The sequence below is a fragment of the Pelophylax lessonae genome, assembly GCF_965119305.1.
Source record: "Pelophylax lessonae genome assembly, chromosome: 8".
Lineage (NCBI taxonomy): Eukaryota > Metazoa > Chordata > Amphibia > Anura > Ranidae > Pelophylax > Pelophylax lessonae.
Window position 1 is genome coordinate 11,700,828 of NC_138775.1, and position 19,283 is coordinate 11,720,110.

The 19,283-nt window shown below is 40.9% G+C and overlaps 1 protein-coding gene across 2 annotated transcripts in view; it reads right to left on the minus strand.

Moving 5' to 3' along the window:
• Positions 1-1,561: 1,561 nt before the first annotated feature.
• SLC38A3 (solute carrier family 38 member 3) overlaps positions 1,562-19,283 on the minus strand; it is a 118,204-nt gene continuing 100,482 nt past the window's right edge. For both annotated transcript variants that reach the window (XM_082265189.1, XM_082265188.1), the window contains exons 12-16: positions 16,229-16,329; positions 9,835-9,959; positions 7,032-7,176; positions 6,770-6,873; positions 1,562-3,269 (exon numbers count right to left, since the gene is read on the minus strand). In XM_082265189.1, the coding sequence (XP_082121315.1) occupies positions 3,165-3,269; positions 6,770-6,873; positions 7,032-7,176; positions 9,835-9,959; positions 16,229-16,329 (580 nt within the window). In that variant the 3' untranslated portion in view covers positions 1,562-3,164. The remainder of the gene's footprint in view (positions 3,270-6,769; positions 6,874-7,031; positions 7,177-9,834; positions 9,960-16,228; positions 16,330-19,283) is intronic.

Consider the following 19,283-nt stretch of genomic DNA (forward strand, 5'->3'; position numbering starts at 1 on the left):
CAAGAAGGTCATCTATTGACCTGCATCCTGCCTCTTATCTACGGTGCAGGTCAGTAGATGACCTTCTTGTGGCAGTAAGGTGTAAGGGATGGCTGGAGAGGTGGGGGGGAGGGCAGCTACAGACTTACGTTTGGTGGCCACTCTGGCCCGGTCCAAAATCACCTTACTGCCACAAGAAAGTCATCTACTGACCTGCATCCTGGAGAAAGGGACAGGTGGCGGTCCCTACTCTAGAATGCAGGTCAGTAGATGACCTCCTTGTGGTGGTTCCATCTTTTGATTCAGAGTGGTAAGCAGCCAGAGAGTGGGGCTATGTCCCATTCACCTGCTAGGCCTTCTGAAGGGAAGAATCAATGGGTTGCATGTTCCTAGCCAATTGGTATTGCTTAAGAACATGCAACCCATTGATTCTTTCCTTCAGAAGGGCTGCTTAATGGATGGTTGGAGAGATCATGGAGCAAATACAGACATAGGTGCCCAATCTGGCCAGGTCAAAGATCACCTTACAGCCACAAGAAGGTCATCTACTGACCTGCATCCTAGAGAAGAGAGCCACCTGCCTCTTATCTAGGGTGCAGATCAGTAGATGACCTTCTTCTGGCAGTAAGGTGATCTCTGACCTGGCCAGACTGGCCACCAAACATAAGTCTGTGGATGCTCCCCAACCTCTCCAACCATGCCTTAAATGGCCCTTCTGAAGGAAAGAATCAATGGATTGCATGTTTCTAGGCAATATTGTGTAGGAATATGCAACCGATTGATTTTTTTCCTTCAGAAGGGTTTTCCAGGGGAATGGGAAATAGGTCCAACCTCTGGCTGCTTACCCCTCGGAATCAAAAGATGGAAAAGCCACAAGAAGGTCATCTACTGACCTGCATCCTAGAGATGAGACAGCCACCTGCCTGTTTTCTAGGGAGCAGGTCAGTAGATGACCTACTTGTGGCAGTAAGGTGTGAGGTGATCTTTGACCTGGCCAGATCGGCCACCAAACATAAGTCTGTAGGTTTTTCCCGACCTCCCCAGCCATCCCAACTACCCCACAGAAGGAAAGAATCAATGGGTCAGATGTTGCTAGACAATTGGTATTGTCTACAATCCCCAAGATAAACTGATGTTGGGGTATCTAATAAAGCCCCCTCCCTTTTCCAGCCTTTTCCAGATACATTCGGCCAATACGTTGGTTGAACGATCATTCAGTAATCAGATCATGCCTGCATGTCTGACTTACCTCTGTCCAGAGGCTACACTCAATAGCTACACGCTTAGAAGGTCAGGCAGGTCCTAATCGCACCCACATTTAACCCCATTTAATGCCCATCGAAGCATACCCCAACTTTAAACCATAAAAGTTTTCCCAGGACGCCTAGAAGCCCAGGAGGAACACAACTGGATATTGTCCTCAATGCAGATGGACCTGCATCCCCCACTCCCTGCTGCCAAGAATGTGATGGGGGACAGAGGGGTCCAAGCACTCCATGTGCTTATAGTCTTAAACAATTTAGGAATCATTTATCTCATGTAGATCTGAGAACACCTGAAGACTAAAAAAATACAGAATAAAATGCTTATAATCTCTATTTATAGTTCATTCTGATGTGTACGAGCTTCAGAAATCCATCTATAGACCATTGGTGGTCAAAAAACGTAGCTAAAACACTCTATAAAAACAACACAGGTAGTCAGTTTTCCTTTCTGACACCGAATGGTAATGGTGTCATCGGAAAAAAAGCCACAGTTAAAAAGTTACAATTTATTAGAAGATTAGATATATCGATGATTGTCTACATCACATGACTCATTTCCAGTGTGTTATAGAGGAAGCTCTTGTAATTGGCCAGTTCAGCTCTCCATATTGTACCTACATAGATTAAAAACCCTTTTGGAAAAACAACCCCCCCCCCCTCCAACTTTCTGTCTCTTCCAGCAACTAAGGGGTTACTGAGTATTGGCTACTCGTGATCCCCACCCCAGTACTTGGCTCCATGATGTCACACCGCCCAGATTCTCCACCAGTTGCACGGTTACAGAAAACTTTCACAGAATGCAAAGTTCCTGATTGTTTTTCTTAATTTCAGCTGAGAGGTGCGTGTCACAGGCAGTCCCAGCACACAGGGCCCCCCTTCCCCCGGAGGCCGTCACCAATCGCAGACGTGACTTGATTCAGTATGTGCCAGCCTTTGTCCTCCAAGCTGCAGCTTTTTCAGGCCTTTCACTGAAGCTTTGCCTGTTTATCCATCCTTCTTCCCGGGGTTCCCTCCTCCTCTTTGTTTCTCTTCTAGAAGAAGCCCTCAGTGTTCTCCACAATCAATTATGGTTGGTCACTCTGGGGCGTTTGCCCTCTGCAATGGGCTCCCGCGTGCCAGGGGCAACTTTCACAATGACATCACCTAGACCTGTGATGGTGGGAATGGTCGCTGTAAGTCATGGGAAAACAAATGGCTTTTAGGTGTGGGGTTCCCCCTTGTTGACAGATCTTCTCGGGGAATAATGGTTCTTGGAATATTCTTGGCGATGTATCAAATATTTGGTTGATTGATGTTGTTTCAACATACTTTGTTATTTTTTTTTCCTTTCAAAAACTTGAGTTGTCTCAAAAGGAGGGTAAGTTGGAAGATTCCATCAGACAAAACCTCCCCACCAAAGTTGAAGGACCATATTGTTGTAGGAGACATCTTAAAGGGTCCAATTAGAAAACGGAGTCCAGTTCTTCCATTTACGAATAGCTTATGTGCAACATTTAGCTAACAGTATGAAAAATCCTAACTGCACCCCCCCCCCCCCCCTCTATTTACAAGTAGACACTGATGTATAACCCAACCACCCGAACTATGTACAGCCCCTCGTCTCCTACGGGCTAATAGACCAATGAGAGGGACCAGACATCCGTGGAGTATGCCCCTCCCAGGGCCGGGCTGTGGTGATATGTACCATTCTAACTAGCAGCTAGATGAGAACCTTCGCCCACCTTAACAGTGGGTGACAAAGTCCCCCAATATTGACGCCCCCCCCCCTCCCTCCCACTGAAGATAAATAGAAACAAGTGACAGGTCCTCATCCTGACTTTCACTGAAGAGCCAGCAGCATTGTCAGTTTGCATTGTTAAGTCCTGGGGTGATGAGGGGAGACGGGGGTGGGGGGGTTGCGGTAGAAGGTTTCCGGTGGGATTAGTGGCTGCCACTGCTTTTACTGCTCCCGGTCGTCCAATCGATGATGATGAAACTGAGGCTCATGATCATGAAGAGAACGCCCAACCCGGCAAAGCAGGCAGCCTGGAAATCAAAGGATACAGAAAATAAAGTTACAGGACAAAGAGACACAAAAGGTCCCCAAAATTGTGGTGAAATTCCGCAATTTTGGGGGAAGTCGATGGAGAAAGTTCTAAAATGTTATTAGAGTGTTGGCTGTGTGTTGAGTTATTTTGAGGGGACAGTAAATTTACACTGTTATACAAGCTGTACACTCACTACTTTACATTGTAGCAAAGTGTCATTTCTTCAGTGTTGTCACATGAAAAGATAGAATAAAATATTTACAATAATGTGAGGGGTGTACTTACTTTTGTCAGATACTGTATATATTATACAGGATTTATAAAGCACCAACAGTTATATATATATCAGAAGTGAGAAAATTTATTTCTTGGATTTTAAATAGAGGATCAAAATGTTATTAGAGTAATGGAATGTCTCTCTGTGTGTTGCATTATTTGAATGGAAAGATCATATACACTTGGGGTGTATATATAAAAAAAATATATTCACAAAACTATTTTGTGCCAATGGGAATAAAGACATTGGATGTTACTGGGCTATTTTCTCTCCAGGTCGAATGTTATTTATTCATACGCAATTAAGTGAATCAGAAAAATACTGCATTATGTCCATTAGGTGGCGCTGAGGAGCAAATGAAATACATAAGTCTTTCTTGCAAGAGATACAATGTAACAATTCTAAAGAACGCTAGAGGGAATTAGCAAGTTGGTGCAACTATGACTGTCCCCGGCCCCGCCCCTTTTTAAATTGGATTTCAGTTCTGTCAATTATGGAGGATCAGCATCACATGTGGGCGTTACCTATGCAAATGCAGCCTGCTTAGGAACGCCCACTCATACTGATTCAATAAATGAAGAACGTTTGACCTGGAGGGAAATTAGTCTAATAACATTACATTTTGCCCCCATATGCACAAAATAAATATGCATAGAAAATACTGCATTATTGCCAATAGGTGGAGCTGATGACCAGAGGAAATAAATGCTTACTTACTATGATTGTCAGCTCTATCTAGTGGTTGTAATGAGCTATTTTCCTTATTCAGTATATGAAGAACATTTGACCTGGAGAAAAATTAGCCAAATAACATTCGATTGCGCCAACATTTGCACAGAACAAATATACATGGAAAATACCACATTATTGCCAATAGGTGGAGCTGATGATCATAGGAAATAAATACTTATTTAGTATGATTGCAGCTCCATCTGATGTCCATAATGTGGTATTTTCCTGATTCACTCTATGAAGAACATTCAACCTGGAGAGAAAATACCCTAATAACATTCAATTTTGCCCCCATATGCACAGAATGAATATGCATAGAAAATACTGCATTATTGCCAATAGGTGGAGCTGATGACTAGAGGAAATGAATTCTTACTTACTAGGATTGTCAGCTCCATCTAGTGGTTGTAATGAGCTATTTTCCTGATTAAGAATATGAAGAACGTTCGACCTCCAGGGAAATTAGCCTAATAACATTTGATTGTGCCAACATTTGCACAGAACAAATATACATGGAAAATACTGCATTATGGCCCGAGGTGTGCTGATGATCATAGGAAATAAATACCTATTTACTATGATCATCAGTGCCATCTAATGAATAACTCTTTAAAGAACATTCAACCTGGAAATACCATTCAATTTTGCCCCCATATGCACAGAATAAATATGCATAAAAAATACTGCATTATTGCCAATAGGTGGAGCTGATGACCAGAGGAAATAAATGAAATAAATGTCAGCTCCATCTAGTGGTTGTATTGAGCGTTTTACCTGATTCAGTCTATGAAAAACATTCGACCTGGAGAGAAAACAGCCTAACAACATTTGATTGTGCCCACATTAGCACAGAACAAATATATATGGAAAATACTGCATTATGGCCACTAGATGGAGCTGATGGTCAGATGTAATAATTCTTTATTCACTATGATTGCAGCTCCATCTGATGTCCATAATGAGGTATTTTCCTGATTGACTCTATGAAGAACATTCAACCTGGAGAGAAAAGAACATTCGATTGTGCACCCATGTGCGCAGAATGAATGTATAGGGGAAATACTTTATTATGGCCATTAGATGGAGCTGATGATCATAGGAAATAAATACCTATTTACTATGGTGGTCAGCTCCATCTATCGATTTATTAAATGAAGAACATTCAACCCGGAGAGAAAAGAACATTCGATTGTGCACCCATGTGCGCAGAGTGAATGTATAGGGGAAATACTTTATTATGGCCATTAGATGGAGCTGATGATCATAGGAAATAAATACCTATTTACTTTGGTGGTCAGCTCCATCTATCGATTTATTAAATGAAGAACATTCAACCTGGAGAGAATATTGCCTAATAACAATTTTGCCTCCATTCGCACAGAACAAATATACATAGAAAATACTGCATTATGGCCACTAGGTAGAGCTGATGACTATAGGTAATGAATATTTATTTAGTATGATTATTCACTCTATAAAAAACATTCAACCTAGAGAGAATATTACCCAATAACATTCAATTTTGCCCCCATTCACACAGAACAAATATACATAGAAAATACTGCATTATGGCCACTAGGTGGAGCTGATGATTATAGGTAATGATAATGAATACTTATTTAGTATGATTGATTGTCAGCTCCATCTGGAGGCCATATTGTGGTATTTTTCCAATTTACTCTATGAAGAACATTCAACCTTGAGAGAAAATAGCGTAATACCATTTGATTGTGTCTCAATTTGCACAGAATGAATATACATGGAAAATACTGCATTATGGCCACTAGATGGAAACGAAGGTGGCTTTTGGTGGTTTTTAACCTCTTCCAGCTGAACGTACACAAAGGTGGGTCTTATTCTGTGCTGCCGCATATATGAAAGAGTACAAGAAGGAGTCAGCTGAGCGCACCTGTGCGTGCTCCTAGCTGTCAGAACATGCTATCACTGATAGCTCCTGGTCTTCATAAACAATCAGGAACCAATCAGTGCAGCTTCTGATCATGTGCTCACCATTACATGGTGATCACCTGAGGTTTGTTTGCAAACAACCCCTCCCCCTCCACATGCTCCAGCTCCAAATTAGTCCAGGGGTTTATTTATATATAAAAAAAAAAAAAACTGGGATAGCCATTCATCCAGCGAATCAGCATGTACATTTGTCCTGTGCAAATTGGGCAAAATTGAATATTCTTTTATTATAGGTAGTAGTACAATGCCGCATTAATACCACTAGATGGAGCTGAGGAGCAAAGGCAATACATACGTTTTTCTTACAAGTGATTCAATGTAACAATTCTAAAGAACGCTAGAGGGAATTAGCAAGGTGGTGCAACTATATGACTGTCCCTGGCCCCACCCCTTTTATTCATTGGATTTCAGTTCTGTCAATCATGCAGGCTCAGCATCACACGTGGGCGTTACCTATGCAAATACAGCCCGCATAAGAACGCCCACTCAACCAGACTGTTCGGTTTATTTCGGCCTCTTACCAGTATCTTCGGTGGGGACTTGGTGGGCTCCCTGTCTTTGGGCATGATACGGATATAGAAGATGGCGGGGAAGATGAAGATCAGACACGGAGCGGAGGTGGCACCTGGGGAGACACAAATAGCGGGAAATGGTGACGCTCTCCATTACCAGAGTATTCCAACGTTAGCGCAAAGAGTCAATGCTGGTGGATTCTGGGAGCGCCGAGCCGGATATCGAGACTCTCATTACAAACTAGAGGGAAAGTTATTATTATTAACTCACCAATAATGCCGAATATTCCCAGGATGGTGGGGGCAAAAATAACCAAGAGGTTAATTAAGGTCAGCAGCACCACGGCGATGATGACATGGCGGATCCAGCTGAACTCCTTGTTCTGGAAGAGCATGTGCTGGATGGCACGTCGCACCTTACAGAGAACAGAGAGAAGTCACGTGGCTGCATCTAATGAGGAGCGCGAGCGGGCAACCAGGAGCGCAATTAGTGTGCCCCTCGCATAATGCCTCTACAGCAACTATCTATGAGTCTATAAAATTCTATTTTATATATATCTATATGTATATATATATATTACTGTAAATATAAACCAAAATAGACCAAAATGTACTATTATTATTATACAGGATTTATATAGCGCCGACAGTTTGCGCCGTGCTTTACAGTGTGGGGGAAGACAATACAGTTACAATACAATTCAATACAGGAGAAATCAGAGGGCCCTGCTCGCTAGAGCTTACAATTGTTAAATATAGTCATTAATACATATAAAATAGTAATAATAAATATATAATAAATAGACATTATGAAATTGTATATACAATATAGTATTATATACTGTATGCATATGATGCACATAAATTATATATATATATATATATATATATATATATATATTACTGTAAATATAAACCAAAATGTAATATATAATATATATATATATATATATATAAAATATTTTATTATTATTATTATTGTTAAATATAGTCATTGATACATGAAAAATAGTAATAAAAAATATATACTAAATAGACATTAAAAAATTGTATATACAATATACTTTTATATACTGTATGTATATGATGCACATAAATACCATATATATACATATCTATCTATATATATATATACATATATATAGATATATATATATATCTATATATATATATATAGATATAGATATATATATATCTATATATCTATATCTATATAGATATAGATATATATATCTATATAGATATATATATCTATATATATATATATATAGATATATATATATCTATATATATGTATATATATATATATATATATATATATATAGATATGTATATATATATATATACACACACAGTATCTCACAAAAGTGAGTACACCCCTCACATTTTTGTAAATATTTTATTCTATCTTTACATGTAACGACACTGAAGAAATGACACTTTGCTACAATGTAAAGTAGTGAGTGTACAGCTTGTATAACAGTGTAAATTTGCTGTCCCCTCAAAATAACTCAACCCACAGCCATTAATGTCTAAACCGCTGGCAACAAAAGTGAGTACACCCCTAAGTGAAAAAGACCAAATTGGGCCCAATTACCCATATTGCCTCCCCTGTGTCATGTAACTCATTAGTGTTACAAGGTCTCATGTGTGAATGGGGAGCAGGTGTGTTAAATTTGGTGTTATCGCTCTCACTCTCTCATACTGGTCACTGGAAGTTCAACATGGCACCTCATGGCAAAAAACTCTCTGAGAATCTGAAAAAAAGAATTGTTGCTCTACATAAAGATGGCCTAGGCTATAAAAAGATTGCCATGACCCTGAAACTGAGCTGCAGCACGGTGGCCAAGACCATACAGCGGTTTAACAGGACAGGTTCCACTTAGAACAGGCCTCGCCATGGTCGACCAAAGAAGTTGAGTGCACGTGCTCAGCGTCATATCCAGAAGTTGTCTTTGGGAAATAGACGTATGAGTGCTGCCAGCATTGCTGCAGAGGTTGAAGGGGTGGGGGGTCAGCCTGTTAGTGCTCAGACCATACGCCGCACACTGCATCTAATTGTTCTGCATGGCTGTCGTCCCAGAAGGAAGCCTCTTCTAAAGATGATGCCCAGAAACAGTTTGCTGAAGACAGGCAGACTAAGGACATGGATTACTTGAACCATCTCCTGTGCTCTGATGAGACCAAGATAAACTTATTTGGTTCAGATGGTGTCAAGCGTGTGTGGCGGCAACCAGGTGAGGAGTACAAAGAAAAGTGTGTCTTCCTACAGTCAGGCATGGTGGTGGGAGTGTCATGGTCTGGGGCTGCATGAGTGCTGCCGGCACTGGGGAGCTACAGTTCATTGAGGGACCCATGAATGCCAACATGTACTGTGACATACTGAAGCAGAGCATGATCCCCTCCCTTCAGAGACTGGGCCGCAGGGCAGTATTCCAACATGATAACGACCCCAAACACCTCCAAGATGACCACTGCCTTGCTAAAGAAGCTGAGGGTAAAGGTGATGGACTGGCCAAGCATGTCTCCAGACCTAAACCCTATTGAGCATATGTGGGGCATCCTCAAACAGAAGGTGGAGGAGCGCAAGGTCTCTAACATCCACCAGCTCTGTGATGTCATCATGGAGGAGGGGAAGAGGATTCCAGTGACAACCTGTGAAGCTCTGGTGAACTCCATGCCCAAGAGGGTTAAGGCAGTGCTGGAAAATAATGGTGACCACACAAAATATTGACAATTTGGGCCCAATGTAGACACTGTCGTTTAGGGGTGTACTCACTTTTGTTGTCAGCGGTTTAGACATTAATAGCTGTGTGTTGAGTTATTTTGAGGGGACAGCAAATTTACACTGTTATACAAGCTGTACACTCACTACTTTACATTGTAGCAAAGTGTCATTTCTTCAGTGTTGTCACATGAAAAGATAGAATAAAATATTTACAGAAATGTGAGGGGTGTACTCCTCTATCTTCAGTGTAAATGAAGAGCATGTTGTATATTTTGGCAGGTATACATACATATTTTTATGTACAGTAGACTGTCAGCTCCTATGTTCCCCTCAGCAGCCAACTTACCGGGAATAGGACGATGGGTACAGTGAGAGTGACGGCAATGAGCACAGCCACCCGCACACACAGGATCAGGGTATCGAAGGTGTCCACCTCACTGTACGTGTGGAGGAGCTCCGACTCCACATGACCTGGAAGAGAAAGGACAACACATGAGATGGGCGACCCGTGACACCCCCCTGCCAGACGAAACAGCCCGGACTTAGGGTGAAAGGAGGACATTTATTTGTAAGAATATAACCATAACCTGTCCTATTCATTAATGATAAAAATAAGATATTCCAGGGATCCTCAAACTGCGGCCCTGCAGCTTTTGCAGAACTACACATCCCATAAGGCATTGTAAAACGCTGACATTCACATACATGACTAGGCCTGATGGGAATTGTAGTTCCTGATCAACTAGAGGGCCGTAGTTTGGGAATCCCTGAGATATTCTACACTCTGGTTTGTCTATCATTTATCTTCATACAGTATATAGATATTATACAGGATTTATATAGCACCAACAGTTATATATATGCAGTATCTCATAAAAGTGAGTACACCCCTAAGTGAAAACGTCCAAATTGGGTCCAATTAGCCATTTTCCCTCCCCCGGTGTCATGTGACTCATTAGTGTTACAAGGTCTCAGGTGTGAATGGGGAGCAGGTGTGTTAAATTTGGTGTTATCGCTCTCACTCTCTCATACTGGTCACTGGAAGTTCAACATGGCACCTCATGGCAAAGAACTCTCTGAGGATCTGAAAAAAAGAATTGTTGCTCTACATAAAGATAGCCTAGGCTATAAGAAGATTGCCAAGACCCTGAAACTGAGCTGCAGCATGGTGGCCAAGACCATAAAGCGGTTTAACAGGACAGGTTCCACTCAGAACAGGCCTCGTCCATGTTCAACCAAAGAAGTTGAGTGCACGTGCTCAGCGTCATATCCAGAGGTTGTCTTTGGGAAATAGATGTATGAGTGCTGCCAGCATTGCTGCAGAGGTTGAAGGGGTGGGGGGTCAGCCTGTCAGTGCTCAGACCATACGCCGCACACTGCATCAAATTGTTCTGCATGGCTGTCGTCCCAGAAGGAAGCCTCTTCTAAAGATGATGCACAAGGAAGCCTGAAAACAGTTTACTGAAGACAAGCAGACTAAGGACATGGATTTCTGGAACCATCTCCTGTGGTCTGATGAGACCAAGATAAACTTATTTGGTTCAGATGGTGTCAGGCGTGTGTGACAGCAACCAGGTGAGGAGTACAAAGACAAGTGTGTCTTGACTACAGTCAAGCATGGTGATGGGAGTGTCATGGTCTGGGGCTGCATGAGTGCTGCCGGCACTGGGGAGCTACAGATCATTGAGGGAACCATGAATGCCAACATGTACTGTGACATACTGAAGCAGAGCATGATCCCCTCCCTTCAGAGACTGGGCCGCAGGGCAGTATTCCAACATGATAACGACCCCAAACACCTCCAAGATGACCACTACCTTGCTAAAGAAGCTGAGGGTAAAGGTGATGGACTGGCCAAGCATGTCTCCAGACCTAAACCCTATTGAGCATCTGTGGGGCATCCTCAAACAGAAGGTGGAGGAGCGCAAGGTCTCTAACATCCTCCAGCTCTGTGATGTCATCATGGAGGAGTGGAAGAGGACTCCAGTGGCAACCTGTGAAGCTCTGGTGAACTCCATGCCCAAGAGAGTTAAGGCAGCACTGGAAAATAATGGTGGCCATACAAAATATTGACACTTTGGGCCCAATTTGGACATTGTCACTTAGGGGTGTACTCACTTTTGTTGCCAGTGGTTTAGACATTAATGGCTGTGTGTTGAGTTATTTTGAGGGGACAGCAAATTTACACTGTTATACAAGCTGTACACTCACTACTTTACATTGTAGCAAAGTGTCATTTCTTCAGTATTGTCACATGAAAAGATAGAATAAAATATTTACAAAAATGTGAGGGGTGTACTTACTTTTGTCAGACACTGTATATATTATACAGGATTTATAAATTATATATATATATATATATACATATATACACACACTCTGTATATATATATATAATATTTATATGATATATACAGTATATATATATATATATATATATATCAGAAGTGAGAAAATGTATTTCTTGGATTTTAAATAAAGGGTCAAAATATTATTAGAGTAATGAAATGTCTCTCTGTGTGTTGCATTATTTGAATGGAAAGATCATATTCACTTGGGGTGTATTTATAAAAAGAAATTCACAGGACTATTTGTACCAATGGGGGAAAAAATTGGATGTTACTAGGCTATTTGCTTTACAGGTCGAATGTTATTTATTCATACGGAATGAAGTGTATCAGATAAAAAACTGCATTATGTCTATTAGGTGGAGCTGATGGCCATAAGAAAATAAATGCTTACTTACTATGATTGTCAGCTCCATCTAGTGGTTGTAATGAGCTTTTTTCCAGATTGAGTTTATGAAGAACATTTGACCTGGAGAGAAAATAGGCCAATAACATTTGAATGTGCCCCCATTTGCACAGAATGAATATACATGGAAAATACTGCATTATGGCCACTAAGTGGAGCTGATCATAGCTAATAAGTACATTATTTAGTATGATTGTCAGTTCCATTTGGTGGCCATATTGTGGCATTTTCCTGATTCACTCTATGAAGAACATTCAACCTGGGGAGAAAATATCCTAATATCATTTGATTGTGCCCCCATTCGCACAGAACTAATATACATGGAAAAACTGCATACTGCCCCCCCCCCCCCATATTTACAGAATGAACATATATGGAAAATACTTAATTATGGCCATTCAATAGAGCTGATTGTCACAGGAAATAAATACCTATTTACTACGATTGTCAGCTCCATCTAGTGATCTACTAAATGAAGAACATTTGACCTGGAGAAAAATTTTTTTTTAATTACATTCAGCTGTGCCCCCTATACGCATGGAATGAATATATATGCAATATAGTGCATTAGAAATAAATACTTATTTACTATGATTGTCAGCTCAATCAAGTGGTCAAAATGCAGTATTTTCCTGATTCACTCAATGAAGAACATTCAACCTGGAGAGAAAATAGCCTAATAACATTCAACTGTGCCCCCCCCCCCCCATTTTTACAGAATGAACATATTTGGAAAATACTTCATTATGGCCATTCAATGGAGCTGATTGTCACAGGAAATAAATATATATTTACTACGATTGTCAGCTCCATCTAGTGATCTACTAAATGAAGAACATTTGACCTGGAGAGAAAATGTTTTAATAACATTCGGTTGTGCCCCCTATACGCATGGAATAAATATATATGCAATATAGTGCATTAGAAATAAATACTTATTTACTATGATTGTCAGCTCAATCAAGTGGCTAAAATGCAGTATTTTCCTGATTCACTCAATGAAGAACATTCAACCTGGAGAGAAAATAGCCTAATAACATTCAACTGTGCCTTCCATATTTACAGAATGAACATATATGGAAAATACTTCATTATGGCCATTCAGGGGAGTTGAATGTCACAGGAAATAAATATCTATTCACTGCGATTGTCAGCTCCATCTAGTGATCCACCAAATGAAGAACATTTGACCTGGAGAGAAAATGTTTTAATTACATTCGGTTGTGCCCCCTATACGCATGGAATGTATATATACGAAAAATACTGCATTATGGCCATCAGATGGAGCTGATGGTCATAAGAAATAAATACTTATTTACTATGATTGTCACCTCCATCAAGTGGCCAAAATGCAGTATTTTCCTGATTCACTCAATGAAAAACATTCAACCTGGAGAGGAAATAGCCTAATAACATTCAACTGTGCACTCCATATTTACAGAATGAACATATATGGAAAATACTTTATTATGGCCATTCAATGGAGCTGATTGTCACAGGAAATAAATATCTATTTAATACGATTTTCAGCTCTGTCTAGTGATATACTATAAAAAGAACATTTGACCTGGAGAGAAACTATTTTAATTACATTCAGCTGTGCCCCCTTTACACATGGAATGAATATATATGCAAAATACTGCATTAGAAATAAATACTTATTTACTATGATTGTCAGCTCCATCAAGTGGCCAAAATGCAGTATTTTCCTGATTCACTCAATGAAGAACATTCAACCTGGTGAGAAAATAGCCTAATAACATTGGATTGGCCTCCATATGCACAGAATGAACATATATGGAAAATACATCAGTATGGCCAGTAGATGGAGCTGATTGTCACAGGAAATACCTATTTACTATGATTGTCAGCTCCTTCAAGTGGCCAAAGTGCAGTATTTTCCTGATTCACTCAATGAACATTGAACCTGGAGAAAAAGTAACCTAATAGCATTCCCACAGAATGAACTCATACGGAAAATACTTATAGCCATTAATCATAGGAAATAAATACTTATCTACTATGATTGTCAGCTCCATCAAGTGGCCAAAATGCAGTATTTTCCTGATTCACTCAATGAAGAACATTTAACCTGGAGAGAAAATAGCCTAATAACATTCAACTGTGCCCCCCCCCCCCCATTTTTACAGAACAAACATATATGGAAAATACTTCATTATGGCCATTCAATGGAGCTGATTGTCACAGGAAATAAATATATATTTACTACGATTGTCAGCTCCATCTAGTGATCTACTAAATGAACATTTGACCTGGAGAGAAAATTTGGTTGTGCCTCCTATACATATGGAATGAATATATACGAAAAATACTGCATTATGGCCATTAGATGGAGCTGATGGTCATAAGAAATAAATACTTATTTACTAGGATTGTCACCTCCATCTAGTGATCTACTAAATGAAGAACATTTGACCTGGTGAGAAAATAGCCTAATAACATTGGATTGGCCTCCATATGCACAGAATGAACATATATGGAAAATACATCAGTATGGCCAGTAGATGGAGCTGATTGTCACAAGAAATACCTATTTACTATGATTGTCAGCTCCATCAAGTGGCCAAAGTTCAGTATTTTCCTGATTCACTCAATGAACATTGAACCTGGAGAAAAAGTAACCTAATAACATTCCCACAGAATGAACTCATACGGAAAATACTTATAGCCATTAATCATAGGAAATAAATACTTATTTACTATGATTGTCAGCTCCATCAAGTGGCCAAAATGCAGTATTTTCCTGATTCACTCAATGAAGAACATTTAACCTGGAGAGAAAATAGCCTAATAACATTCAACTGTGCCCCCCCCCCCCATTTTTACAGAACAAACATATATGGAAAATACTTCATTATGGCCATTCAATGGAGCTGATTGTCACAGGAAATAAATATCTATTTACTACGACTGTCAGCTCCATCTAGTGATCTACTAAATGAACATTTGACCTGGAGAGAAAATTTGGTTGTGCCTCCTATACATATGGAATGAATATATACGAAAAATACTGCATTATGGCCATTAGATGGAGCTGATGGTCATAAGAAATAAATACTTATTTACTAGGATTGTCACCTCCATCTAGTGATCTACTAAATGAAGAACATTTGACCTGGAGAGAAAATTTACTAATTACATTTGGTTGTGCCCCCTATACGCATGGAATGAATATACAGTATATGAAAAATACTGCATTATGGCCAATAGATGGAGCTGATGGTTATAAGAAATAAATACTTATTTACTATGATTGTCAGCTCCATCAAGTGGCCAAAATGCAGTATTTTCCTGATTCACTCAATGAAGAACATTCAACCTGGAGAAAAAGTAACCTAATAACATTCCCACAGAATGAATTATACAGAAAATACTTATGGCCATTAATCATAGGAAATAAATACCAATTTACAATGATCGTCAGCGCCATCTAGTGATATACTCTATAAGGAACATTCGTTTGGGAGAGAAAATAGCCTAATAACATTCGATTTAGCCCCCATACCCACAGAATGAATGTACATGATGCTGATGAACAGCTCTATAAATGTGTTATAATTACACCCTGAGGTTATTGTGTTTTCTGTACTGCTACATATTATTGGGAAGGATACATTTTATATACATTGTTTCTTGTATGTTATAGTTAGGAATAGAGAAGCTTTGTGGATTATCTATAATAATATTCCATCTGTAGGTGCTGGTTGCGTTGGGTAGGACAGATATAAATGGGGATTGCTGCCTCTGTATCGGGAGAAATGATCAAAGATGGAGAGGAAACAGAATCCAGGGACAGCGCCGGGAGGAAACAAACCGTCCGGATAAAAATAAATGGAGATAATGACTAAACGGTGCTATTAAAATGACAATAGGCAGGCCGGTGATCCCAGACACGTCTCCCGGGATGACATGACCCCCCCCCCCCTCCCCTCACCCACCCTCCGGGCTCACTCTGCACAACGTACCATAGAAGGTGAGGTATCCAAAGAGGGCGGCCAGGAAATACATACAGTACATGACGGCAATGGAGATATTAGACACGCGTTGCATCTTCTGCTTCGAAGCGCTGCGGGCGGAGAGGGAAACAATGATCAACCACAGACGGTACAAAATGGCAACAGTCAGTTCTGCATTGGACATCCCTTCTAAGACAGCGTGCCCGACAACCACAAGTCCCAGCATGCCCCCCCCCCACTTTCAGATTAGCATAATCCACCAACAATGTTGAAGGATCACCGTTGACAGCGAAGGATCCCACTGAGCTGACTATGACCTGGGTCAAAGGTAACATCAGATGTGGGTAAATACTGTCTATGAATGTATGGAATGCTTTAGAGGTGCCAATAAAATATTACAAAGCAACTGGAATCTGATTTCAAGGCCCACTTTATTATTTATGCATCATGTCCAACGCGCTTTGGGGGCTGCAGCTTCCTTCTTCAGGGCTGACATTATAGAAAGATTTACAATATCTCACAAAAGTGAGTACAAACTGGGCCTTAATTTAGTGATAAATGTTATTTTCTAGATTTCATTTTACCAAGGAAAAACTAGCCCAAATTAGTAATATATAGATATATTACATACAGTATCTCACAAAAGTAAGTACACCCCTCACATTTCTGTAAATATTTTATTCTATCTTTTCATGTGACAACACTGAAGAAATGACACTTTGCTACAATGTAAAGTAGTGAGTGTACAGCTTGTATAACAGTGTAAATTTGCTGTCCCCTCAAAATCTTTCAACACACAGCCATTAATGTCTAAACTGCTGGCAACAAAAGTCAGTACACCCCTAAGTGACAATGTCCAAATTGGGCCCAATTAGACATTTTTCCTCCCCGGTGTCATGTGACTCGTTAGTGTTACAAGGTCTCAGGTGTGAATGGGGAGCAGGTGTGGTAAATTTGGTGTTATCGCTCTCACTCTCTCATACTGGTTACTGGAAGTTCAACATGGCACCTCATGGCAAAGAACTCTCTGAGGATCTGAAAAAAAAATTGTTGCTCCACATAAAGATGGCCTAGGTTATAAGAAGATTGCAAAGACCCTGAAACTGAGCTGCAGCATGGTGGCCAAGACCTTACAGCGGTTTACCAGGACAGGTTCCACTCAGAACAGGCCTCGCCATGGTCCACCAAAGAAGTTGAGTGCACATGCTCAGCGTCATATCCAGAGGTTGTCTTTGGGAAATAGACGTATGAGTGCTGCCAGCATTGCTGCAGAGGTTTAAGGGGTGGGGGGTCAGCCTGTCAGTGCTCAGACCATACGCCGCACACTGCATCAAATTGGTCTGCATGGCTGTCATCCCAGAAGGAAGCCTCTTCTAAAGATGATGCACAAGAAAACCCGCAAACAGTTTGCTGAAGACAAGCAGACTAAGGACATGGATTACTGGAACCATGTCCTGTGGTCTGATGAGACCAAGATAAACTTATTTGGTTCAGATGGTGTCAGGCGTGTGTGACGGCAACCAGGTGAGGAGTACAAAGACAAGTGTGTCTTCCTACAGTCAAGCATGGTGGTGGGAGTGTCATGGTCTGGGGCTGCATGAGTACTGCCGGCACTGGGGAGCTACAGTTCATTGAGGGAACCATGAATGCCAACATGTACTGTGACATACTGAAGGAGAGCATGATCCACTCCCTTCAGAGACTGGGCCGCAGGGCAGTATTCCAACATGATAACGACCCCAAACACCTCCAAGATGACCACTGCCTTGCTAAAGAAGCTGAGGGTAAAGGTGATGGACTGGCCAAGCATCTCTCCAGACCTAAACCCTATTGAGCATCTGTGGGGCATCCTCAAACGGAAGGTGGAGGAGCGCAAGGTCTCTAACATCCACCAGCTCTGTGATGTCATCATGGAGGAGGGGAAGAGGACTCCAGTGGCAACCTTTGAAGCTCTGGTGAACTCCATGCCCAAGAGGGTTAAGGCAGTGCTGGAAAATAATGGTGGCCACACAAAATATTGTCACTTTGGGCCCAATTTGGAAATTTTCACTTAGGGGTGTACTCACTTTTGTTGCCAGCGGTTTAGACATTAATGGCTGTGTGTTGAGTTATTTTGAGGGGACAGCAAATTTACACTGTTATACAAGCTGTACACTCACTACTTTACATTGTAGCAAAGTGTCATTTCTTCAGTGTTGTCACATGAAAAGATAGAATAAAATATTTACAGAAATGTGAGGGGTGTACTTACTTTGTCAGGTACTGTATATCGAGATAACAAAGTGCCTATACTAACACTGTAGAGGTCCTCTGATATTTTCCTGCAGCACTTCACACTTTTCATCACAGGACTCCATCCTAGCTTTTTATAACATCTGCCCTGGGAGAACCCCAAACACAGTCTAGACCCCGTCCACTGCTCCCCACACCCATGCCATGTTTACTACTGCAATATACACCGATGAGCCATAACATTATGACCACCCACCTATTATTGAGTATGGCCCCCTTTTGCTAAAATAGCCCTGACCCATTGATGCATGGACACCAAAGTAACATCCACATGAATGGCAGGACCCAAGGTTTCCCTGCAGAACATTGCCCAAGGCATCACACTGCTTCCGCCAACTTGTGGTAAGTGATGCACTCGGCCATCCACATGATGTAAAAGAAAATGTGATTCCTCAGACCAGGCCACCTTCTTCCATCGCTCCGTAGTCCAGTTCTGATGTTCATGTGACCATTGTAGACGTTTTTGGCTGTAGACACGGGTCACCATGGTCTTCACATCCCCATACACAACAATTTGCGATGCCCATGTTTTTCTGCTTCCACCACATCAACTTTATGGACAACATGTTTACTTGCTGCCTAATATATCCCACCAATTTCCAGATATCATTGTAACAAAATATTTCCTTTACCTGTTGGTAGTCATTATGTTATGGCTGATTGGTATAGGTGCTCTTTGGAGCCATAATAGGACTAAATTAAACTCATGGCTGCCGATAAGGGGGTACAAGCAGTTCTCCCATACTAAGCCCAGGACTCACTGACTGCTCTG